Consider the following 25,525-nt stretch of genomic DNA (forward strand, 5'->3'; position numbering starts at 1 on the left):
GAGTCTGGACTGCTCACGGTCGCACTGTGGATGTGAGGGGAGTGTCCCCGAATTTGGGACGCTGGAGAGGGGTCGTCTCAGCCCTGTAGGCAAGGAGTTAGAGCGAGTCGGTGCGCGCTGTTGGCGCCTGGTTGGGCGTGCAGCAGACCCGGGCCGTGGCTCTGGGGGCGGGGCCGAGGGCGGGGCCGGGGGCGGGGCCAGGCGGCTGCAGCGGCGCGGACCCGGCCAGGGGGCGCCTCGCGCGGCAGCAGCTCGCGAGGGCTATGCAGTGAGGCCGGACGGCGGGCGGGCGCGCGCGCGGGGCGGGGGCCGCGGCCGCGCTGCAGAGATGTGACTCGGGCCGCCGGCCAGCGGGAGCGTCGGCGCTGCGGGGCCGCGGGGGTCGGTGAGTGCGGGCCGCGCGGATGGGGCGGAGGGCGCTGTGGGGACCCCAGAAAGTTTTCCCGCCGTAGACTTGGGAGGATTGGGGGGGGAGGGTGGTCTGCTTCTTGGGCTTTTCTAAGCCCCCCAAGGGGTTAGTCTGCTGGGGGAGATGGGGGATCCGGGTGGGGAAACCACAGTACGGCGGGAGGGGAGCCATGGAGGGCGGGGCGGTGACAGGGAATCGCTGGGGACCTTTGGGGGCGGGGGTACCCGGCCCAAGTGGAGATCCAAGTGTCTGACGAGGGTCTGGGGGCGACCACAGGTACAGGACAGCTAGGAGGAGTGCACGGGAGTCCAGCCGTGCCCGGGGGACTCGTCGTGCGAGGGGAGCCGCGGGCAGACCTGGGGCCGCGTGGCAAGCCCATGGGGGCCGAGGGAGCCGGGGGCACAAGGCCCGGGCTTTGGGGGTGAGCTGTCGCACCTGCCGCAGAGGCCGGGGGCCAAGCTCGCAGCCAGTCGTGGCTGCGCACTACGGGACAGGGGGGGACACTGCGGGCGAAAGGAGGCAGAGCTGAGTCCTGGGGCTAGGCGACAAACGAGGGGCGGCTGCATACAATGGCGGGGGGCTTGGCGTTTCTGCTCCGACCAGGCTCGGGGTGAGGACTAGCCCTGTGGCGCGTCCCCTGTCCTTGGGGAACAGTGGCTCCCAGCCCCACACATCCCGGGATCCCTACCCCCGCAGCCGCCGTGGCCCCGGGGGAGCCGGTTAACCAGCCGGGGAGGAGGCACCGACCTTGCCAAGAGGACGGCCCCAGCGCAGCTCGCAGGTCCGTTCCCCGGCCCTTGCTCTGTCACACCCCTGCTTAGCCAACCCGCCCCCCCCAACTTGTCCCCCGTTCGGTAAGGGGGCGGCTCCTTGGAGCGCGGACAAAGGCCCCTGGAGTGTGGCGGGCAGCGGCGTCCCCGTCTGGGGCCCCGGCCCACGCGCCACCTTGGCTGCCCCACTGCGCCAAGACGGGGGGCACCTGAGCAGAGCCCAGGAGGAGCGGGGGGTCCTCGCAAAGACAAGAGAAGTGGGGGAGGGACTTGGCACAAAAGCCTTGGAACTTCGGCCAAGGATCCTTGATTCCGAAGTTTCCCGGGTGGGGTGGGGGCTGTCGGAGGGTTCCGACTCGGAGTTAAACTGCATGCAAATGGCATGTAAATAGAATGCAAATGGGCATCTGTTGGTTGGGAGCCCGGCCCCAGGCCGGTTTTGCATCCAGCCTGTGGAGTGAACGCTTTGCTCTCTGTTCCCTGCGCGCTGCGTCTGAAAAGGGGTCAGCTGAGTGGGGAGGGGAAGGGGTGGAAGGGGGAAGGAGTCGCCATTCGGGACACAGGCGGCAAGACAAGCGGTCTGGTTAGAAAAAGAAGCTCAAAATCTTTATTGATTAATTGGTGATTGCAGTAAGTGTGCCAGCTGCAGAACTGGGTCTGGGGCGCCATAGTGTGTAAACTGCACAAGCCCCTGCTCTCAGGGCGTTGGGACGGTGGGTGAACAGACACTAAGTAAGGAAATAAATAGGAAGCAGACAGAACTTCAGATCGCAGTAAGGGCAGCTGGGAAAATAAAACAGGGCGTTGTAAAGAGAGTGACAGTGGTGCGTCCAGAGGGAAGACTGCTCTGGGTGTGACGCTGGCGTGGGAGCCCTGCAAGGTGGGGGGGCCGCCTGGGTAGATCTTGGGGGAGACTGAGCCAGGCGGAGGGCCCTGCGAGTGCAGAGGCTCAGAAGTGGGAATGAGCCAGAGGGACAGAACAAAGGCCATTGTGGCTGGAGCTGTAGGCAGATGTGGGGGGCGGGGGGCGGGGATGGCAGGGACCAGCCAGATCATGATCTTTGGGGCCACAGAAAGGAGTTTAGGTTTTATTCTCCTTGGGCTAGTGAACCCTTGCAGGGTTTTGAGCGGGAAGCCACCGAAGCTGATTTTTAAAAGCTCCTCTGACCTCCGCAAGGAGACGCGAGCAGCTCCCCTTTCCTTCTGCCCCTGGGGATGGCGCAGCGCGGGAGCCTCTGAGGGGCTCGGTCCTGCTGTGAGGACTGCTTTGAGCCTGGCCAGCCTGGTGAGCCCACTTGAGGGGTGACTCTGGTTTTAAAAACCACTCCCCACCTTTCGGCAGTTCTTGTCCACCACAAGCAGCCCCCACCAGAGCTCGCTAAGCACTTCCACCCAGGGCTTCCTAGGGGTTCTCAGTTAGTCACATTTTCTTCTCGGAATTACAGCCCGAGAGGCACCATCCACCCCGGAACGGGCAGCCAGGGATGCAATTTGCATTTAAATGATTGCTTTTATTTACAGGATTGGAGCTGCTTTGCATATTCATGGCTCCTGGAGCCTGTGTTCTGGCAACCCTGTTTACTAACCTAGGAGGGGTATTAATTCGAGGGCCCCCACGTAGGCTGGTGGTCCGGGCAGCCTTGGGAAATGAAGATTATGAGATGGTGTAACTTAGAAAAGAGACCAGAGGGTGAGGTTGTGGGTCTGGGAAAGAGTTTAACGTCAGGAAACCTTGTAACAGTTTCACCCAACTGGAGCAGGAAATGCACCAGCGGCTGTAACGGGAGTGGGCCGGGACACAGTGTAACGCTGGGCACGTGGGGAGACGAGCGGCCTCATCCTGGCCCTATGCCAGATAAGGGGGGGTCAAACTTGGATGCTGTGGAAAGGCCTGGGGGTCAAGAGTTGGGTGAAATGAGTTCTAGTCCCAGCTGGGCCTGTAAATTCCAGTGAGCCTCTGGCCAGGTTGCGTCTCGTCTCTACCTTCGTTTTCCGAAAAGGACAGTGGGAATCAGGATTGTCTTTTTAATAAGCAGGGACCCCGTGTTCCCCGTGTGCCAGGCCCCATGCTGAGTACTTCTCACCCCAGCCTCGTGAAGGCCGCACTGTCATTCATTATCTTCGTTTTACAGTCGACAAACTGAGGGTCAGAGAGGTTAAGTAATGCTCACTATCACGGAGTGATGTCTGGCTTCCCTCCCGCTGAGGTCTTCCCCTCTCCAGGAGACTGATGGCAGAGTAAGTTCGGTGCCAGGCGTTCATCAAGTACTGAAATATTAAACGTGCCTGGGACTCATAAAGCCCCCTCCCCACCTGCTCATGTCTTCTTTCCCTTCCATGCTCCAGCGCTCCCCCTTCTTGAGAGAAGGTGGTTCAAGATGCCGGCAATCTGCTGGGCCCTGGGAGGGGGCTGAGTGGCCTCCTTGGAGCCCTGCCAGCAGCAGCCGGGACAAGGCAGGTCAGAACGGTGTGCTCCAGAGCAGGCTGGTACGTCTTGTGGCTCCTTTCTATGGGCGAGTGGGATGGTGGGGGTGCTGATTCTCAGGAGAATGGCTGGTGTCTGGTTTCTGGGTGCCCTGGCTCTGACTTCTCAACAGAGACATTGGTTTCATGGGGCCAGAGCCCCCGTCCCCCCCGGAACACCACCTTCCCGCCAGGTCCCACTTAGAGCTCCTGCCGTGGGGATCAGGAGAGTTTGAGGGGTCCCAGGGCAGACCACCCCCAAAGGCATCTCCCCTTCCACCCCCTCGGGGACCTCTTTGCTTGCTGTGTTGGGGGAGACAGGAAACCAGTGGTGGACAAACCCCTGGGTGAGCCCCCCCCCTTCCAGCCCCATCCATCCCCGTGGCAACTGCCCCTCGTGGAAAAGCAGAGTCAGAAAGGTTCATAACCTCAGAGGAGGGAGCATTTATTTAGCAGACACTTCATATAAGTGCTTGCCCATGTTAACTACTGTCCTAACCTAGTTATTGGTTGTTTAAGTCCGCACAACAATGCCACACGATGGGTACTATTATCACCCCTATTTTGCAGAGGCGGAAACTGAGGGCAGAAGGGTTAAGTCAGCTGCCCAGGGTCCCAGGGGGCAAGCAAGTGGCCGGGCAGGACCTGAAGCTGGAAGGTCTCACTCTGAGAATCACGTCGTGTGGCCTCCGGGCAGGCGGCTGTCCTCCTCACGTGAGGAATCCTGCCTGCATTCTTGCCAGCCTCTGCAGGCCCCAGCTCGCCGCGGAACGGAGATGGAGGGGCTGCTCCCCCCCTGCCGGCGGCTTCAGGCCCCTCTGTGGGGGGAAAGAGGGTTTGTGTGTGCTCCTCTGTGTGTGTGTGTGTGTGTGTGTGTGTGATGCAGTGTAGTTAAAAACCTCTGAATGAGTCACATTTCTGCGAGCCTGGCTGGCAGCAAAGGTAATTAGTATGTGAGCCGAGTCTTGCACATTCGTTTCCGTTTATTCGTTCCTCCTTCTGAGGAGCTGTGCGCCCCAGCCCACGGATTTGTTGCCATATATTCAGCCCGTGCCTATCAGCCTTGCCTGGAGGCTGACCGAAACCTCTCACCTGGTGCTGTTCCCCTGGGGTTCCTGGAGAGCTGCTCGGCTCTCGGGAGTGGGGGCCCCGTGGCTGATGGCAGCAGGATGGGGCTTACCTGACATGAGTGCCTCCTGCTTGTTCTCCGGCAGGGGCTGGAGGCGGAAGGTGCGGGGGCCCCGGGTCCTGGCTGCCCTGCTGCATGTGTGCGCGCTTCTCAGACCTCGGTGTGCCCAAGCATCTGAGCACACCTGGGGCTTGTGGTGGGGCCTGTTGAAACACGGGGCTGGCCCCACCCCCTGAGTCTCTGCATTTCTAACAGGCTCCCCGGCGATGGTGCTGCTATTGCCGGTCTGAGGATCAAATTTGACTTGAACCTCTCAGGCCCTCAGTTTCTTCCTCTGTAAGAGGCAGTGAGAACATCTGCCCTGCCCAGGTGACGTGATGGTGGGAGAGGAGACCCCATTTATCAATTCATTCATTCAGCAGCTGGGTCTTGGACTCTGCCCACATGCCTGGCACTGGGGAATGGGTACAGAACAAGACAGACAGGGCCTGGGCATGGTGGTGTGGGGCGAACAGACTAAAAGAATAATAAAATCTTTGAAAACTGTGGCACATGCCGCAAAGATCAAAAGTGCTGGCAGAGAGCATAACGGGGCAGAGAGAGCCTACTGTAGAGAGCCTGGCCCAGCCAGGCTCACCAGGTGACATTTCTAGAGCCCTGCCTGGAGTAAGAGCCCAGTAACAATAGTACAATTGTTTGCTTCCTGGCTCCACCGCTTCTCACTGGGTGACCTTGGACAAGCCGGCCGACCTCCCTGTTTCATTTCCTGTAAAATGGAGATAGTACTTGTGCCTGCCTCATAGTGTTGGCGAGCAGATTGTAAGACGTTACTAGACGTGGCGTGCACGGACGAGGGCCTGGCGCACAGAACGCGCTGTAAGAGTTAACAGTTACTGTCGTCGTCACTGTGGCAGTGGTGGAAAGCTGCGGGGCAATTCTGAATCCCCCAGAAATCCTAGATGTGCTGGGCTCAGCTTCGTTCTGTGAGGCCATGAGCGGCCCTCCTCCTGGTGGCCGTGGACTTTGTTCTGTACAATAGCGGCTGTCACCTCATGGGCATCCTTAGCAATGATAATGACCCACTGGAGGCAACTGGACACTACTAAAGTCCCTGGCTGCCTAGATGGTAGGTAGGGAGGACTTCCTGGAAGAAGGGGGCCACCTGATGTGGGAGGAATAACAGAACTTCTTTGTTGTCAAGTAACAAAAACCCAGTTCAAACTGGCTTAATCCAAGACTGGGAAGTTACCTGGCTGCTGGAACTGCAGAGACTAGGGTATCCAGCTTCAGGCATAGCTGGATCCAGCCGTTCAGTGTATTAGGACCCTGGTCTCTGGGTCAGCTTTACTCGAACAGGTTCTGTCCCTGTGATGTAAATATGTCCTCTCCAGCTCCAGACCTATATCCGTTTAGCTCATTAACCCCAATCAAGAGAGAAGATCTCTTTCCAGTTAATTCTAGCAAATATCCTCAGGCTGATTCTCATGGGTCTGGTCAGGGCCATGTGCCTGTCCAGGAACCAATTGGTGTGGCCAAAGGGTGGGATAAATGCTCTGACTGGCCAGGCCTGGGTCGGGAGCTAGGGCAGAGATGGCTCTCCAAAGGGAAACCAGGAACCCTTGTCAGAAATGGGAGATACGGGCTGGGCAACCAAAACAACAGCTGTCCCGAGAAGAGGGCGGCACCCTCAGGAATGAAGGCAGAAAGCAAGAGTGTATCCACCTCCCGTGTCAGAAAGGAGTGGAAGCCCGCGATCTGGACCACGGCCAGAAGCTTGGTCGCCATCTTGATGTTTTCATCATCCCCGTCGGTTTCCTGTTGTGGTTCGAAGGCCAGTCAGGAAGGAGGAGGAGCTGGGGAAACCGAGTCCCAATTGGTAGCCAGGCCTGAAGAGAGGAGATCCCCCCAAGAGAGAGAGTGGAGGCGGCTGAAGAAGGGCATGTTCTTGAAGGAAGGGACGTAGGGCGCAGGCCTGAGGCTGGCAGGCCTGGCTGGTGTCCTGGCCTCTTCTCCAGGAGCCCTGTCCCCACGTGCATAAAGCAGGCTCTCTCACCCTCAGCGCCATTGATGTTGGGGTGGGGTGATTCTCTTTTGTGGGGCTGTCCTGTGCACTGTAGGATGTTTAGCAGCATCCCTGGCCTGTCCCCACTAGATGCCAGTTGTGACAACCAAAAATGTCCCTAGACATGGCCAGATGTCCCCTGGGGTCAAAGTCACCCCTGGTTGAGAACCACTGGCCTGGGGGGTCTAGGGGTGAGCTGGCGAGAGGGTTGGTGGTCAAGACTCCAGAAGCACATTCCTACCCGTCATCCTCCCAGCCTCCCGGGGGCTGAGCTGGGCCGCTGTGTGACCTAGAGAGGCTGCGTGGGGTGTGTCCTGTGGTTCCTTGCTGAGAAATCTCTTAATCCCCTTCGCCATTGATGAGAAATCTGAGGGAAACCCAACACAGGCCCCTCCACCGTGTGGAGGGGCTGATGGCATTTTATCCCGACACATCTGGTTCTTAAATTTTCCTTCCCAGTGTGCTTACGGGACCTTGTGAGAAGCAGCCCGGGTGAGGACAGTATTTTTTCCAGAGGGTGGGACGGAGGGATATGCCAGTGGGTATACAGCACAAGTTATGTCAACAAGCATGTTAAAATTTCAGGACATAAGTATTTCAATGTGTCACATTTTCTTTTAAACTCAAGTTGATTTCAAGGGCTGGGTGAGTCAGTTATGTAAATAACTGCCTGGGGGGCGTGCAGACAAGGCACAAATAGCTGAGGTGGCGCTCCAGTGCCTGGCGTAGCAGGGCCACGGATACTGGCTGGACCTCGGGCCCCATTGCCTTAATTCGCCTCAGTGGGATGCTGGCATGCTTGTTTAAGAAGCATCTCTCGCCAGAAGGCCTTCCCGTCCATGCCTGCCTTCTCTCATCTATAGGCAAAGGAGACGATCCTTAGCGCACCAGGCTCCTTCTCGTTCAGCAGCATCAATAATTTATCCCAGTCGATGGCCTCACGGCCAAGGCAGGATCGGAGCTGCTCCTGGGATGCAGAAAGGAGCAGAGAGAGAGGCGCTCGATACCGCATTTACTTACAGAAGCCCCAGGGACGGGCAGAGCTGCCTGGAGGTGGCTATTTACAGCCCCACGTGAGGGTGGAGCTAAGGCCGCGAGTCTGGCTTGAGATGCCTGGCAAGGGGCATGAGAGCAAAGCCGTGCAGCCCGGGGCTTTCTGAAGGCTGGGCCCGCTTCAAGAGCAAGGAGCTGATGGCACTGGGGTCGAGGAAAGGGTCCTGGCAAATGAGAGTCTCATTCGTTCGGTACTTACTAAGCATCTACTTTGTGCCAGCGCCGTGTGCCAGTGCTGGAGTGTGCACCAGTGGTGCTCATCGTGATGATGTTGCCACCCAGGGGACATCTGTCAGTGTGTAAAGATCTTTTGGGTTGTCACAGTTGGGGGAGGGGGTGTGCTTCCGGCATCCAGTGGGTCGAGGCCGGGGATGCCGCTAAACATCCTACAATGCACAGGACGGCCCCACCACACAGAATGACCAGGCCCCCAGTGTCAGTAGTTCCGAGGTTGAGGAACCCTGGTCTACACTGATGAACAAGACAGACAGTGTCCCCATCCTCCTGCAGCTGCTGGAGAAAGACAGGAAGGAGAGAGAGGCGGAAGGGACGGGAGAAACAGTCAACGGGCAGAAAAAACGACAGATGCGATGAGAGCTAAGAAAGAAAGAGACAGGAGGCTCTGGTGGAGAGGAAATGGGGTGTGACCTTGGCCAAGGTCTGAGTCGATGACACTGGAGCTGAGACCAGCGGGGGAGGAGCAGTTTTCCATGCAAGGGGCTGGGGGCATGTGTACACAGAGGGAGCCGGAGGGACAAGAGGAGACCCGGGTCAGCCCATCCCCGTGGCTGCTGCACAGGGTCCGGCGTGCGTGGGGGCCAGAGTGCTGAGAGAATCCTGCGGCGTCCCCGGGAGAGGGGGACTGGCGGGGAAGAGGATGGATTCTTGCGAGACCTGTGGAATAGGAGGTGGGATGCGTGATGGGAGGGAGAAAGGGCAGGACCGGGAGACCGTTCATTTTGGATTTACCACGTTTGAGATGCGGGGGTGCTTCTCGGAGCTGGGAGGTGCGACCTTGGGCCAGTGTCCTAAGCTCCTCGAGACCCTGTTTTGTCACCAGTGTGAGGCCTGGACGTGGTGAGGGCCTGGCCTGGAGTGGGCGATCGGTGACTCTTCGCTGCTACCAGTGCGAGACCAGCAGGAGTAATGCGTGCCATTCTCTCGGCTCAGGGCTTGGCCATGGCTGTCTCTTGAAAGTTTCATTTCATTCTCTTAATTTTGGGGAGGTCAGACATGGCACAGAATGTAAAATTTCAAAGAGTACAAAGGAGTGTACACAGAGAGAGCGTATCTCCCTCCCACCCTGTCCTCCAGCCGCTAGTGATGATGATTCATGGCTGTTCGCTGGGCCTGGCCAAGGGCGCAGGTGGGAGCCAGAATACCCCCAGTGAGGGGCTACGCTGCCTGGAGAAAGGGGCGCCTCTTCCTGACGTGTCCCCAGATGCCATACGGGCCAGCAGGTTCGAAATGAGGTGGGTCTTAAAGAAGTCAGGAGAGTGGGAGTCTTACAATGAATTGATCTTTTTTCCCCCCACCCATTTCCCCTGTCCCCTGCTTTTCTGGAACTCTCATGGTGTCAGAGAGAAAGATGAGAGCCCACCAGGTGCTCACTTTCCTCCTGCTCTTCGTGATCGCCTCTGGGGCCTCTGAGAACGCCAGCACATCCCGAGGCTGCGGGTTGGACCTCCTCCCTCAGTACGTGTCCCTGTGCGACCTGGACACCATCTGGGGCATCGTGGTGGAGGCGGTGGCTGGGGCCGGCGCCTTGATCACGCTACTCCTGATGCTCATCCTGCTGGTGCGGCTGCCCTTCATCAAGGACAAGGAGAAGAAGGATCCCGTGGGCCTCCACTTCCTCTTCCTCCTGGGGACCCTGGGCCTCTTCGGGCTGACATTTGCCTTCATCATCCGGGAGGATGAGACTATCTGCTCGGTGCGCCGGTTCCTCTGGGGCGTCCTCTTTGCACTCTGCTTCTCCTGCCTGCTGAGCCAGGCGTGGCGCGTGCGGAGGCTGGTGCGCCACGGCAAGAGCCCGTCGGGCTGGCAGCTGGTGGGCGTGGCGCTGTGCCTGATGCTGGTGCAGGTCATCATCGCCATTGAGTGGCTGGTGCTGACTGTGCTGCGCGACGCGAAGCCGGCCTGCGCCTACGAGCCCATGGACTTCGTGATGGCCCTCATCTACGACATGGTACTGCTGGTGGCCACCCTGGGACTGGCCCTCTTCACGCTGTGTGGCAAGTTCAAGAAGTGGAAGCAGAACGGGGCGTGCATCCTGGTCACGGCCTTCCTCTCCGTGCTCATCTGGGTGGCCTGGATGACCATGTACCTCTTTGGCAACGCCGAGCTGCGGCAGGCAGACGCCTGGGGCGACCCCACCCTGGCCATCACGCTGGTGGCCAGCGGCTGGGTCTTCGTCATCTTCCACGCCATCCCGGAGATCCACTGTGCCATCCTGCCAGCCCCGCAGGAGAACACGCCCAACTACTTTGACACGTCGCAGCCGAGGATGCGGGAGACTGCCTTCGAGGAGGACATGCAGCTGCCGCGGACCTACATGGAGAACAAGGCCTTCTCGATGGATGAACACAACGCGGGTAAGTGGTCGCCAGCCCGCTGGGCTAGGCTTTGGGGCCATTTGTCCCAAAAAGGACTCTCTTCCTTCTCTCCGGTGGGATGGGTGGTCCCAGAGGCAGTCCTGGCAGATCAGAGCCCATCTGTGTTGACCCCCCATGCTGAAACTGGCCCAGAGATGGATTTTGATTTAGCATTTTTTCCTATCAATTGCCAACTACTTTAATGTAAAAATCCACGTTTCTGGCTTCTTCTGAAAAGTCGAATCTGGCAATGCTGGGCTACCCTTCCCACCTGGCAGCAATAGTCTAGAGCTGGCTGGAAAGCCCTGCCTGTTACCCCTCACCGAGTTATGGCTACCCCTTTAGATGGGGATCCACTTTCTCTTTACCACACTCCCCACCACTCCCTATTGCACCCTGAGTCAGCCACTGTAACATATTCACATGAATTCCCTGGCTCCCTGGAAGTGTTTGAGTTTGCATCCCAGGTGCTAGATGGACGCAGTAGGTGGTGAGAGCCAATGCTTGGGTCCCCTCCCTACATCTGTCACCAGGAGTATATGAATTTGGGCCCTGGAGTCAGACATCTGGGTTCAGATCCTGCCTCTGCTACTTCTAGATGTGTGGCTTTGAGCAAATCGCTTCACCTCTCTGAGCCTGTTCTTCTCCTCTGTAAAACAGAAATAATGAGAGAACGTGTGCATGGGGCTGTTGTGAGGAGTCGCATCCCGAGGCCCCCACGGGCCCCGGCATGTTGGGGAGCGTCTCGGTTGGGTTGCCTGAAAGCAGAGCCTGACACTTGGGTGCAGGGTGGTCCCTCCAAGGGAGAGGGCCAGGAGACTGAGGGCAGAAGGTCGACAAACGCCAAAACAGGAGCATCGATGAGCCGGTCACCGCGGGGGCGGCTAGGGCTCAGTCTGGCCAGGGGCTCGTGCGGAATGAGCCCCACAATTGATCCTCGAAGGACGGGAGGCTGAGGCATCTGTCTCTCCCTGTCACCAACGTCCCCCATGATTCCAGTCAGCAGGCTGACCGTGTGCCATTGGCTCCAAGGCAGAAAAGCAGAGATGCAGTGGGCACTTGAGGTCGAGGTTGTGTGGGTGCCCATGCCTGTGCCACCACTGTGGCGGGATCCACAGGCGAACCCGGAGGAGGCAGCATGGACCCCGGAGCCCCTACTGCAGATGCGCGAGAAGTGTCTCTTAGCATCATTCCTTGCAGTGAGTCAGCCGGGTTCCCAGCACTGGAGAGCAAATAAAATTGCCTTTTCTCAGGTGCCTGAAGACTTATCAGGGGCTTCGAGAATAATAACAACAACAATGATAATAGTGGCAGCAGCAGCAGTAATTATTACCTGTATGGTCACCGTTTACTGAGCCCTAATTGTGTGCTGGGCGCTATCCTGAGTCCTTAACCTCATTGTCTCTCTAAGAGGACACACGGCTGGGAGGTGGCCCACTCCACACGGTCACGGTCCCCTTTGCAGTGACACGCCCCCCAGGCAGCGCTCACTGGCTGGTCATACCCCAAAGTCAGCCTTGCTGGGTTGGGGGCCGAGGCCCAGGGCGCAGCCTCCCTGGCCCCTGCAGGCGGGGACACACACTCAGCCATCAGAACCCTCACAGCCGCCCACCATCCTCTCCCCACCTGATGAGCCCAGCTTCCTCCGCACCCAACTCCTGGCCAGACCCGCAGGAGGGGACGCCGGGGGCCGCGCCTGTCATCGGAAGTCCCAGCATGGCCTTGGTCAGAGCTGGTCCCTTCTTACTGGAAAGCCCCAGGCCAGGAAGTGCCTGTTTGTGGAGAGGATGGGCAGGGATGACGTCAGCTTGGGTGGGGCTGTCTCTCCCGTTGCCAGGAGAAGATGGGGTTCCGGAGGGGGACTGTCCCTGGGAGCCCCGAGGGCCCTCCAGGGGATGTGTGAGCAGAGGCCAGGAGCCTGGCCAGTTCCCGGGGTCCTGGTGGAGCCAGCTCTTCCCCGGCTCCTCTGGGAGAGGTTCTCTCTATCTGAGACCCAGGGACTCCCCTGGACCTCAAAGGTAGCGAGAACTGCTGAAATGATGCAAATTTTTGTACATTCATTGGGCAATCGGTCTATTGCTTTGTCAGATTCACAGAGCCGTCTGTGACCAGTGTTGTTGAACCTGATAGCCTAGGTTCCTCGCAGTGAAGTGGATGCTTGCACTACCTGAGTATTGGGGTCTGCAGAAGTAAGGCGGCTAACACGGGTGCCTACCACAGACCGGGTACTATTCTGAGCATTTTAATGGCTAATCTCATTTAATCCCTACAATATCCCAACAAGGTACATTTTGCAGACAGGAAACTGAGGCACAGAGAGGCTAAATGACTTGCCCAAAAGGCAGAGGCAGGGTTGGAACCCAGGCGGGCTGGCTCCTGGGCCCCCAGGCTGGACCACTCTGCCACAGAATGACTCTGCTCCTCTTAAAGCACTTCTGTGTCCCTCATCGCACCGACGTGTCAGGACAGCTGTGCACATTGAGAAGACAGGGCTTATCTGTCCCATTTCACAGAGCAGGAAACAGGTCCAGCGGTGTCAGGCAGCTCGTTCAGGCTCACGCTCTAAGGGCACAGCAGGGCACTGGGGGAAGTCGCTTTTCTGAATCCCATTACATGTGTCATTTCTTGCAAAAATGCAGCCAGCACTTCATACCCATGTAAGACCCAGAGATCTCAGGGATCTGGGACCCAGGGCGGCGCCGGCCAGACCAGGGCTGGCCCCAGGGGCATGGGTGCCCAGAGCTGCCCACACCCCATCTCCTTCATGCTCTGACACAGTCCAAAGCCAAGTAAGTGTCTTTCACTTCCCCCGTTTCTTTTCCAAAATAAAAATAACTTTATTATCCCTTTCTGATGGTAAAGAATCAACAACAATCATGCAGAAGGTTCAGCGAGTAAAAATAATAAAAACTGCTCCAAATCCCACTGCCCAAAGGCAGCTGCTGCCCGCTGCTCCCATCTTGCCAGACGTCTCTCAATGAGCACAGTCTCCCTCCATCCCTTCCTGTCTCTCTCTCTCTCTCTCTCTCACACACACACGCGTGCGCGCAAGGCCGGACCATAGAGCCCTTCTTAACCTGGCCGCTCGTTAGAATCACTGGGCAGCTCACAAAAATGACGAGTGCTGCCCCCTCGTTCTGATTCAGGCTCTTGGGCTGGGTGGTGTTTAAGCCCTCCACGTGACTCTGAGATGTGACCAGGCGGACAGCACTGGCCGCAGTGAGGTCCTGCCGCAAGCTCGCTTCAATCCATATGATGTCACGGACAGGGCCTCTCCAGGTCGGGACCGCAGAGCTGCGGGATCCTGTGTGTGATGCACAGCTGTCCATCAGGCTCCTTGGTTTTCTTTTCCCATCTTCAGCTGGTGGACATTCTGCTTGTTTCTGGCTTTCCACATAAGTAACGCTGCAATGAACATTCTTACCCACACATCTTTGTGCCCCTCCTCAGTTAACTCCTTGCAAAAAAACCTCCCAGACGTGCATCAAAGCGTCTGCGCCTTTAAATCTTCATATATACTGAAAAAAATCTTGATATATTCTGCCAGATGCCCCTCCCCAAGGTGGACTAATTTACTGTCCCCCCGTTATACTTGTCTCACAGTCATATGAGAGCCCCGTTTCCCCACCTCTTCCCCAACCTTGGATGTTGCCAGACCCTTTTTTTCATGGCCCTGTTTGGCAGCATCCCAAATGTTTATCACCAGAATTCACATGGGACCGGGCAGGGGGTGCCCCGGGCAGAGCCTGTTCCCACAGGAAGCTCACGTAGGCTGAACCGGAGTCTGGCTGGGATCGCCTTGGTTCTAGAAGCCTTTGCTTTGTCGGCTGGGGAACGCTGCGCACACCTCCTTGCCATGACGAGGACAGCTGTTGTCACGTTTGGTGCCGGCCTCAGCCAGCTTGGATCTTAGGGAGCCAGGGCCCATGGGGGCCTTGCCCGGGAGCTGCAGGTGACCATGGTCCCCTTGCGTTGCAGCCCGCCAGCCCTTCAGCCTCTCTTCCCCTGAGAGTCCGTCCCTGCAGGGGATGCACAGGGCATTCCCCGGGCCAGCCTGCGGCTCAGCCAAGCACCGCATCTCCGCTCCTGTATTTCCTTCCCCTGAGTGAGACCCCAGAAAGATACAGCTTGCTCAGCCTCCTGCCTGTTAATCAGTGTCAACAAGGCATGAGGTATGTGACAAAGATGAAAATACACTGAAGGATGTGGCGCCTCAGATCACATCTTGGAAAGCATTAACAGGGCACTTTAAATGCTCACCTTTCAAAGGAGCAATAAAGAAAAGTGTTCTTTCTTCTCTTTGGGGATTTGGGCTCTCTGATCTCATGAGGGCCAAGGGCTATTTCAGTGTTGACCCTGAGCTTCCCAGTGGAAGACCCTGAGTCAGCTTTGGGGGCAGGGCCAGTCTCGCCTCACTTGCAGTCTAGACGGGAGAAGGCTGGCAGTCAACCTATGAACTTTGATTCCTGTGGGGACCCCTTACAGGTGAGCCCTGCTTGCCTTTCAGAGCTGACCCAGGTCAGAGTGGGGTGTTAGTTGGGATTCCTAAAGTTGCAAGTAATAAAAAAATCTGATTTGAATTGGCTTAAGCAAAAAAAGAAGAAAAAAAACCCAAACAACAACAAAAATAATGTACTGGGGATCAGGCTTCAGGAATAGTTAGATCCAGGAAGCTCAAGTGATGACTAGATTTGGTCTGTCTCCATCTCTTGGTTCTGTTAGCATCATGGTAGCCAACAGCTCTAGGCTTACACAGAGTCCCAGTAGAAAAGAGGAACATGTCCCAGGATGCCAGAACAAAAATCCCAGAGTTAGCTCTGGTTGGACCTCATTGCCCTTCCCTGAACCAACCTGTGTGGCTGGAGAAATGGGTCGCCCTGACTGGCCAGGCTGAAATCACATGCCTGCCTGGAGGCCAGGGGAGACAGCAGCTGTAGCCAACACTCGGGCCTAGAATGTGGGAGGGATGTTTACCAGAGGAGGACCACAAATAACCACTACGGAGAGGGGCACACGGGCTGGGACACCCCCAGATGGGCTTTGGAGCCGAGCCTTTGTTTCTTAGCCGGATTCCCCTGCCACAGCTGGCTGGTCTCTGCGCTGTTAGGAGAACTGCGCTGCGCTCTCTTCAAGCAGATGTGGGCTAGGGCAAGGGACGCGATTCCTCCACGGGCCGTCTCCCCTGTCCCCGGGGCTGCTGCCCAGCTCCCTCTTCTCTGTGTCCCTGGAGAGACCGCTCCTCACCCAGCCTGAGGGCCTGGAGACGCTAACGCAAAAGACGTTTTCCATAAGCATGTCTCGGAACACGCGTTTCCTGCCCTGCCTCAGTTTCTTTGGTCCAGTTTGGGCTGAGCTGCCCCTAATGTCACTTAAATTCAAATTGCTTCTCAATAACTAAGTGTGAGGGTTAAAGACACAGCATTTGGAGCCAGTATAGTGTGATGGTTAAGAACACCGATTCTCTGCCTGGGTTCGAATGCTAGGTCTGCCACTTACAGCTGTGTGACCTTGGGCAAGTCAATTAATCTCTCTGTGCCCCATGTAAAGTGGAATAATAAAAGTACCTATTATGCTATGAAAATTAAATGAGTTAATGTATATAAAGTACTTTTCCCTGTGCCTGGCTCCTGGTTGGCACTCTTTGGAGGTTAACCATATTACTAAAGTGATTTCTAGTCCCTACTCCAAATAATCTATAAAAATCCTAACCTCTCGTTACTTTTTAGCCAGAAAAATGACTTCCTTTGAGGAAGACTTAAGTTAGGCTTTTCTTAGTAAAGCAAGATAAGTGCCTTCAATGAGAAAGAAGATAATGAGGATGCCATCTCATAATTGAGGCGGACTTTGTTTTTTTGTAGGACTTCTACCATATTTTTTAATAGACTGGGTTTTTTTGGTTTTTTTGTTTTGTTTTTTGGCAAGGAAGATTGGCCCTGACCTAACTTCTGTGCCCATCTTCCTCTATTTTGTATATGGGATGCCGCCACAGCGTGGCTTGACGAGCGGTGTGTAGGTCTGCACCCAGGATCCAGATCCACGAACCCCAGGCCACGGAAGTAGAGTGTGTGAACTTAACCACTACACCACCAGGCTGGCCCCAAGAGACTGCTTTTTAGAGCAATTTCAGATTTACAGAAAAATTGAGCAGGAGATACAGGGAGTTCCCGCATGTCCCCTACCCCGGTTTCTGCTACTATTAACAGCCTGCTGCAGTTACATTGTTTATAGCTGATGAATCAACACTCATACACGATCACCAACTAAAGTCACAGTTGACGTTTTGGAGGTGACCCTGTGTGTGTACATTCTCCGGGTTTGGACGAATGCATGATGTCATGTAGCCACCACAGTGGTGTCGCACAGAATAGTTTCACTGCCCTAGAGCCCCACTCATTCACCACCACCGCCCGGCCCCGGGCCACCACTGTTCTTTTTACTGTCCCCATCATTCTGCCTTTTCCAGAAGGTTATATTTGGATTCCTACAGCCTGTAGCTCCTACAGGCTGGCTTCTCTCACTTTAGCATACATATAAATGCACTTAAGTTCCCTCCATGTCTTTTTTGTGTAATTTGGTTTTTTTCTTCACAAAAAAAAGGCAATTTTGTTCCCTAAAAGTACACAGCAATAAGAAACACCGTTTTCCCACCTGATGTGTTTTGCCATCTTTGCTTCAGATCTCCCTTTTTTTTTTCCTGTTTAGAAAGAACCCTGCCCAGGGGTGCGAGTCCCTCTGTTCTCTTCCTGTCGCTTTCCCACCGAGGCGACTTCTGTCGTGTGCTCGGTGTCCGGGTTCCCAGGGCTGCCCACCCCTGTGTGTCCAGACACAGTGCCGCGAGTGTGCTGTGAACTTGACGTGAATGGCCTTCTCCAGTGAGGAGGCCTGTGTCAGAGGGGACCCTCGGAGGATGAGAGGTGTTTCCTCGTCACCCGGGGCCTGCAGGGGCTGGGGGGCGGGTGGAGGCTCTACTCTGGGTCCCCCCGTCCTCCAGAGCAGCTTGCATCCTGGGTTCGGCAGCCTCCCCAACCCCACTGAGATGGGTCAGGCTCCAAGAGACCCAGAGAACAAAGCCCCTTTGTGACTTTTGTTTGGAATATCGGGCTTGTGACAAAGGGGAGGCGTTGGGGGGCGGGGGGGCCTGGAGCATGGCGTTGATGCAGGGGAAGAAAACAAAATTGTGTGGTTTTTCTTTGGCGGCGCGCTGCCTCTCCCTCCCTCCCTCCCAGCTCTCCGCACGGCAGGATTTCGCAATGGCAGCTTGGGAAGCAGACCCAGCGCGCCCTTTAGAAGCAACGTGTACCAGCCGACCGAGATGGCCGTTGTGCTCAACGGCGGGACCGTAAGTATCAGGAGGTGATGTTTCGGCAGGACGCCCACAGCCATCAGGGTCGGGGGGCAGCTTCACGGGGGACACCTGTGCTCTGTGGAGGCTGCTTACGGGGCTTGCAAAGACGGCGGCTAAGTCGACTCCCTTACGGCTAGGATGCATGCACTGCTTCCATTTTTCTTCTTTCCCTCTCTAGCCCCCTCTCCACGCACAGAAGATCCACCTATACTTAGCCATCTGTAGATTCGTTTGAAACAGTCCCTATTTCTTGGGGCTCTTGTCCTTAAGGAATTCTCTGGCTTCCATTATACAGAAGGTGCCCCCTCCCTCTCCCTGGGGGGAACTTTCAGGAAACCCCCACAATTATGAAGCCCTGGCAGATTTTGCTGACACCCCGCCTAGCTTAGCCTCTTGCCCCTGTTCCACTCGCTCTGTGCCCCAGCTGGGTACTGCGTCCCCCCACCCCCGCTCCTTCAGAGATGTCTTAAGAAATCGCAGTGATTGTCATTTCTCTCCCACGAAACACAAAACCAGGTTTACTATCTGATGCCAAACAGACCTTCAGCAGAACTGTCATCCTTTACGCTTTGCCTCCGTGGAATGACATCATTTTGTTTCTCCAGCAATCCAGAGACACACTCTCATCCCCACATTTAATTTCCAGACATAGCTACATGCTTCTTTCAGAAACAGCGCACGGGCCAGTTTACACGTGTAAATTGGGTCTCCATTCTTTATATCATGTGCCAATTCCATAACTCAACTTGAGTTTTTTTGTTTTTTTTTTTTTATCTAAGTCAGGGATGGTCCTTGCTCTCTGGAGGGGTTTTGGTTCCCCGGCCTTTCGCAGGTGTGCTGGGCACTGGTTTGGAACGGGCTCAAAGACAAACCGACTCACAGATTTGCCTTCTGAGGACCCCCTGCCATCCATTGAGCTGTTTTACTGTGGGATGCCCAGAAAAGGCCACCCTGCCAGCATAACCGTACAACTGTGGTTAGAAAGCGGGCCCCTCGGTCGTTCTTAGGTCCCCCTTGTCCCTTTAAGGCCAGTGCGCTTAAAAACACTCTGGACTCAGAAAGCGAAGTGGGTTTCTGTGTAAGGAAACACATCCATTCGGGGAACCCGATGACAGGAAAGGGGAGACAGCCTTTCCAAGAGCGGAGCAGCGTCACACGGTGGCTGCTGCTTTTCTGGGAATGACTCGGCCCCTTAGGACAAAGCAGGGTGACTGGTCTTTGGCACGTTGTTAACGAGTTGGTTTCTGACGTTGACTTTGCAAAGCCGAGTTCTTAGTGTGTTATCCTTTTTCCAGATCCCAACGGCTCCGCCAAGTTACACTGGAAGACACCTCTGGTGAAAGACTTTAAGTTCCAGAGAGTGCGACTCTCTCTTCCAGATTGTGTTCCCTGGCTGGGTCTGTCTTGAGGGAGAAGTCAGTAACCGCAGCCGCACGAGGCCGCCTCACAGCCAGGAGACTTGGAAATCCTAGACCAGGGGATTTCGTGTAAATGTGAACACTGCTGAACCGAAAGGCTAACACCGACTGCCCTCCCCTCCCCCGCCACACACACACACACACGTGCACACATAATGCCAAACCAACCTCAACCCCGCAAACTAAAGCAAAGCTAATTGCAAATAGTATTAGGCTCACTGGGAAATGTGGCTGGAAGACTGTTTCATCCTCTGGGGGTAGAACAGAACCAAATTCACGGCTGGTGGGCAAGGTGTTGGTTGATGGGGAGGTCCCCGCACCACCCCCCGCCCCAGCAAGGGCTGGACCCTGGGTGGCCTCTTGGAGATAACCGTGTCTTTGAGGAGGACTGATGGGGACTCTTCAGCCGGCCTGCCTGTTGGTTCGCACATTTCAGGGGGGTCTGGAGCAGTTCAGGAGGTTGTGGGTGTGATTCTGAGGCGAGGGCCCCTGGCATGTGCCAAAGAAGAGAAGGCTCTCTGGGGGTTAAGTGACCATCCCACTGGAAAGTGCTGTGGCGGCTCCGGCAGGAAGGGAGCCTGCCTCCCTCCCTGGGCGAGCCACAGCGCTGGTCCTCCCTCCCTCACCCGGCCCTCCTGCCCTGACCGGCGCTCCTCCAGCCCTTTCCCAGTTGTATTCCCGTGTTCATTTCAGAAGCTCGAATGGGGCCACCAGCTTAAAGCCCCCAGGATGGCGGGCCGGAAGGCAGGCGCCACAGCAGACTTTTCCCGATGGTGTCACGTGGCAGGGCGTCCCGGGGGTGCCCCCGCGATGGAGAGCTGACACTGATGCCTGGCATGCAGTGGGTTCTTGGGTCTCTTACATCGATGTAGTGAGAGTTCCAGGGTGGGGGAAGAGCCCGCCAGGGTTTCTTGCTGCTTTTAGAGGGTGTGGGGCACATTTTTGTCTTGGTTTTCCGCAAGTTCCATGAAAATGGTTCTCTTCAAAGCCCATCATTTTGTCATGGTTTCCATCTGTCCTAAGCAAGTCATTCCTTTCTTATTTGGCATTTTGAGCATCTCTGCCATGAAAAGCCCGTGTTCTCTGCACTGTTTGGCCAGCATAATTGCTAGCAATGATTCGAGGCAAAGAGTTTTAACCTGACAGCATGGAATGTATAAATGAGGGTGGGTCCTTCTGCATATATTCTAATCATTATATTGCTTCTTTCTATAAAACAACCCATAAGCCTTTAACCTTTAAAGAAAATGAAAAAGGTTAGTGTTTGGGGGGGAAACTGACCTCTTCATAAGCCAATATGTGTGAGCTGAGTATGTTTTAATAAACCTTCTGATTTTTCTCAAGGCCCTAGTCTCTGCTGCGTCCCGTTCTCACCCCCGCCACCGCTCCCGGCCCCTCCTTGCAGAGCACTGGGGTAAACAAGGCCAATCTGGCCATCCCTGGGTGGCCCTCCTTCGAGTTTTCCTTCTGGCTCGCGCATTTCCTTGTTACCAGCATGGGGAAGAGACAGCATGGCCGAGAATGCCGCCTCCCTGACCTTCCGGAAGCCACCCCACCCCTGCCCAGAGCATGTGCTTGCTTCTAGAGTCAGATTCCAGTCCTCTGTGAGGAGTGTCATGGGGTGGACTGGTAACTTGGAGCGGGGGGTGGGGTACAGCTAGGACCTGGGGTGGGGGTGGAGCGGTTGCATGCAGACCTAGAATTCTGCAAATACAGAAATCTCCCAAGGCCTTGGTCCAGTCCGGTGACAAACGACAGCGTTACACGTTCTCGTGCCAGGAGATGGCTGCTCACCCCCGCTCTCTGGAGTCCTTTGGAGCTCTCTGATCCATCAGTGACTCGGGCTGCAGGAGCCCCCCTCCTTGCAGGAGGGAGTGATGTGCACGATCGTTTTCTCTAAGTTCTTGGTGGTCCAAGCCCGTGAAGTGAGCAGTGAGCACGGCGTCATTGGCTGCAAGTGAAAGTCACGTTTCACCACCCTAAAGATGGATCCCACTCTGCGCCATGGGAGGCCTCACTCAGTGCGACCTTTCTTGCTGCTTTTCTTTTCAAATCTCTGACACATTATCACGCTTCTGGGTTTTGTTTTATTTTGGCTTTAAGGTCAGGAGTGGGCTGAATGCCCTCCTAATGGGGATGGAGGCGGGGCATGAGGGGAGAGCGCAGAGAACTTATTTTTCTAATGATGTCACCTGAAGGGTACAGAGACACATCTTTGCCAAGAGACTGTGGCAGCCAGCTGCCCCCATGGAGCCAAGTTTAAATACAAAATTAAATGGCACCTCTGCTTAAGATCTGTTTATGTCAACAAGACTTGTTGAGGGAAAATGACCTGGAAGAGCATCTGTGATCAAAATAATTGTAAGCACAAATCTTCCCATGTCTGGTTATTAAAATCATCTTGGGACTATAACAGCCACTCTTGTCCCCCCTTTTAATAGAGAATGGTCATTCTATCCTGGATTTCTTCACCGGAGGCGGAGGGTGGGGAGCGAGGGAATCGGCTCGGAGAATTGACAAACTGGCAAGTTCTACGTGTCCCAAGGGTTTTGGATTCAGTGGTTAGAGACTGGGATCAGTGCGTTGAGCACAGATCCCCGGGGCCCCTGGACAGGCGGAAACTTGGGGTGGTCTTGGGTAGGCAGGGCTGAATTGAACCCCAAACTGAAAGGGCGCATTGTGGCTTTTATAATCCAGTGATGCAATGATTATACCAGCTTACAGGAGTTCTCAGCAGGTGCTTTTTATTAATTGATAAAGAGCTAAGGCTCGTTTTTGATAGATAATATATATTTATTAAATGTATTAATGTGTGTTTTATAATGGACCTTTATCCTCCCCTGGCTGACTGTTGCATACTTATAAAAAAAATCGTTAAAGAAATTTCCAGACAATCAGTGTGTACCATAAATGACTGTAAATAAATATTACAAACTTAAAACGTTGTAAAGCATGGGCAGATAGGTTTTATTTTCCAAATGCTGTTCTTAACACAAAAATAAAGGCTTTACTATTTACTTAAGAGGTGTCGGAGCTCGTCAAAACAACCCAGTACAGTTACTCGGCTTTCGGATCTGCCCAGAGGCTAAGTCTGTGGCATTTTGACGGGAGAGTCCTGATTAACAGCAAACCATAGAACAAATGAGGGTAATAAGTCAGCTCACTCGTAAAATGAGGAACTTTCTATAAAACTTTGGGGTCTGAACAACAAAAAATCCTTTGTCTGTTCTTGTTCTCTGTGTTTATGTGTCTCGTCTCGTTGGGTTTGCAATAAAAGTTAAGGGCCAGTCTCCTTTGGAAATGATCACAGGCAATAACATCTTTTTTATGAAAAGAGCGTTCACCAGATAAACTTAAAACCCACTGCCGCAGTTTGGGGCTTTGATTGAAATATGATCTTTGCAAAGGTGACCAAAAGAGGGAAACCGGTAGCCAGGGAGCGTTTCAGCTTCTCTTGGCGCTGGAGTTCGTGTACATTTTAACGCTGGCTGGTGTCTAAGAACGCTCCCGAGGCACTGAAGAAATATGTGGAGGAAAGAATGAAGTTGGGGGCTAATGCAGAAAGTCAAGACTAGTACTTTCTTACGATAAACTATTTGCACTAAAGCACCTTCGCCACAAATCGTCTTGTGCGGGACAGGTTCTGTATTCACATGCACCAAATCTAGTCGTGAGAGAAATCAGTAGAGCAAGCGTATTTGGGACATTTTCCTCGCGCGGCGTCACTGGAGCTCAGAAAGGAAAGGATACGACAGTAGTTAAGGTGGGGCCTTAGCTGCAGCCTCCTCCTCGTCCTCCATTTTGCATTTCACTGCAAAGACATGAAAGAGAAAGTCAGGAGAGGCTTATGCGCCTGGACAGGCTGGCCATTTGGAAATCGAACACTGGGATGGGTGAGGAGGTCAGTTCCACCAGAAGCCACCGAGCGGCCACCCTGGTCCGGCCCCACGGATCCAGCAGAGAACAGCAGCGCCCCTGTGCCCAAGGGCAGCACCTGAAGTTTCAATCCTGCTTCCCGTAATGCTCGGGGTCATTCTCAGTTCAGTTCAGAAGAAGGTCACAAGTGTGCTCTGCAGGTCGGGGCCCTGAAGGAAGGAAGCTGTACCAAGATGATGACAGACCGCAGGCTCTCGGCTCAGCCCCGTCTGTCACCACTGCCCCGGTTCCCTGCACCCCCCCCCAAATTAAAAACTCAGGATAACACTGGGGTCAACACAAGGTCAGAAGAGAATCTTCTAGTCTTTCATGGTCTGGACAAGAATGTGATCTGGGTGGTTTCCTGAGTCAGCCAAACAGGAAAGCCAGCTGAACACAGAGCACGGCACTATTTGTTAGGGAAATTGTCCCAATAGATAAAAGCTCCATCCCCAAAAATATGGAATCCCGGACCCATGCGGGGGGGGGGGGGGGGCACTTTTGGAAAGACCCTCTTTTCTGATAAGTCTTTGCTGCTGCTCTCCAGGTGCTTGCCAGGGACGTTAATGCCTGAAGGGACACCCTGAGCGAGGGCACGCTGGGTTGTTGGCGGGGAGCAGTGGTCCAGGAGGAAGGGTGTGGGGTTGTTACCAAGTAGGGCAGAGGTTTCAGTCCCGCCTGCCCTCGGTCCTGACCTCCCAGAGACTCAGGGCACACCTTGTCCGACCCAAGCAGGGGCGAGGCGTGGACCCCGTCGCATGTAGAGCGGTGGGCCCAAGGCTTTTAGCAGCACAGCTGGCCCAGCAGTCTCCAAGACGGGGCCACACGAAGGCCTTCCAGGGGCTCGAGGTGGTGGCTTATTCCGGGAAAGTCCGTTTCCACACCTGCCACACGCAGACTCGCAGTCCCTGGCTTCCCTTCCTGCCTCGCCCCACCCTGGCGTTGCCCCGGTGCCAAGGTCCCAGGGGCCAAACGAGGAGGCAATTTGAAATGCTGGCGTCCCCAGAGTCGTCTTTACATTCTATGCCTAATAACTATCAATTCATAATGTATTTATTTGACTCTGAACTAATAATCATATTAATAACAAATATTTTTAATACTTGAAGACTGTGGTCATGGGAAAATTAAAGAATTTTTTTTCAATGTATGTACCCTTGTTTGTTCCATATATATGGAAGCTACATGAGTAACCACAGTGAAGCCCCTATCGATGATGACGGTGAATGATCCTTCATAGCTGAGGATGCTCCACACCTCAGGAGATGCTCTCCCAATCCCAATATCCCACAGATCCATGACGGGATCCAGGATGTGAGTGTTTAGCAACTGACTGGGGGTGGCGGAGTCCTGAGCAGTAGCATTTGCCAATTCCATGGCTGAGGTCAAGCCACGAGCCTGACAACATAATACAGAGTTGGGAAAGGCGTACACAACCAGACGGAGCAGCTGGGCACACGGCTGCTCCGGATCCCCACGGGAGGGATGCCGGGAAACCTCAGTGCGAGATGTTCTCCAGGTGTGGTTGGGGGGCCAGCAACGTTTGCATCTACAGAATCCGAATCCAGAAACTGAGGAGTGGAGACCAGCCATCCGTGTTTTTAACAAGCCTTCCAGGTGCTTCTGATGGACACTAGTTCAAGATTGAGCTCCGCTGACCACTGGTTCTCTGCCCAGCTGCACTTGAGAAGCTCCTGGGCAGCTTCTGAAGCCTGTAGTCGCCAGGCTCTCACCCCAGACATTCTGATGGAGTTGACCTGAGCCTCAGGCATCGGTATTCATTCAAAGCTCCCATGTATTGCTAAGGTTCAGCCAGGGTTGAGAACCCCAAACCGTTCTCAAAGGTTGGAGTCTCAGAGCAGTTCCCTCAGAGCAGTTCAGAGGAGTCTCAATGTCTCAAAATTTAAGCCATTTGAATGGCATTCTCTCCAGCCCACAATCGGCAGACAGATGCGGGAGGCTCCTAGTAGTAAGGAGGGAAGGAGGGACTGGCCGAGGAGTTCCCAGGGTTTTCTTCAGTTTTCTTCATTTCCTCAGCCCCGCCTGCCTTTGTGCCAGGATTTTAACCAATTCCTGTCCACGCCTTGCTAACCTCTCTGACCTGCCCCTACACTTTGACCTTGCTTAGGATAAAGCCCTTTTTAGCTCTCAGATGATTACATCATGATCCTGGGGGAGGGGAGTGGCAAGAGGTGCTGGGGTGGCTCCTAATTGGAGAGTCCAGGTACTACCTCGAGCCCATGGACTGGAAATGAAGGCAGATGTTGAGCCTCATGGTGGGATCCCCAGGGGGGCTCTGAACAGTCCCAGGGCCTGGCCTGCTGGCCCATCAAGTCAGAATCTCTGGAGCGGGGAAATGTCCATCAG

At 55.1% G+C, this 25,525-nt stretch overlaps 2 protein-coding genes across 15 annotated transcripts in view; one reads left to right on the plus strand and one right to left on the minus strand.

Moving 5' to 3' along the window:
- Positions 1-228: 228 nt before the first annotated feature.
- Positions 229-22,265, plus strand: GPRC5B (G protein-coupled receptor class C group 5 member B). 4 transcript variants are annotated; one of them, XM_070484829.1, is made up of 6 exons: positions 1,710-1,809; positions 3,312-3,417; positions 3,526-3,666; positions 9,467-10,480; positions 17,707-17,819; positions 19,121-22,265. In XM_070484829.1, the coding sequence occupies exons 4-6, from the start codon at positions 9,475-9,477 to the stop codon at positions 19,163-19,165; spliced, it is 1,164 nt and encodes a 387-aa protein (XP_070340930.1). In that variant the 5' UTR covers positions 1,710-1,809; positions 3,312-3,417; positions 3,526-3,666; positions 9,467-9,474; the 3' UTR covers positions 19,166-22,265. The 4 variants fall into 4 exon arrangements, with proteins under 4 accessions (XP_044603638.2, XP_044603636.2, XP_070340930.1 ...); XM_044747703.2 differs by lacking the exons at positions 1,710-1,809; positions 3,312-3,417; positions 3,526-3,666 and adding an exon at positions 229-385; XM_044747701.2 differs by lacking the exons at positions 1,710-1,809; positions 3,312-3,417; positions 3,526-3,666 and adding an exon at positions 921-1,190.
- The window catches only part of IQCK (IQ motif containing K), a 117,704-nt gene continuing 114,365 nt past the window's right edge, over positions 22,187-25,525 (minus strand). For 5 of the 11 annotated variants that reach the window (XM_070484847.1, XM_070484836.1, XM_070484843.1 and 2 more), the window contains one exon: positions 22,187-23,054. In XM_070484847.1, coding sequence (XP_070340948.1) covers positions 23,002-23,054 — 53 coding nt within the window. In that variant the 3' untranslated portion in view covers positions 22,187-23,001. The remainder of the gene's footprint in view (positions 23,055-25,525) is intronic. The other 6 variants (XR_011494277.1, XR_011494276.1, XR_011494274.1 and 3 more) reach the window with 4 other exon arrangements.

This window comes from Equus asinus, chromosome 14 (assembly GCF_041296235.1).
Source record: "Equus asinus isolate D_3611 breed Donkey chromosome 14, EquAss-T2T_v2, whole genome shotgun sequence".
In the NCBI taxonomy this organism is placed as follows: domain Eukaryota; kingdom Metazoa; phylum Chordata; class Mammalia; order Perissodactyla; family Equidae; genus Equus; species Equus asinus.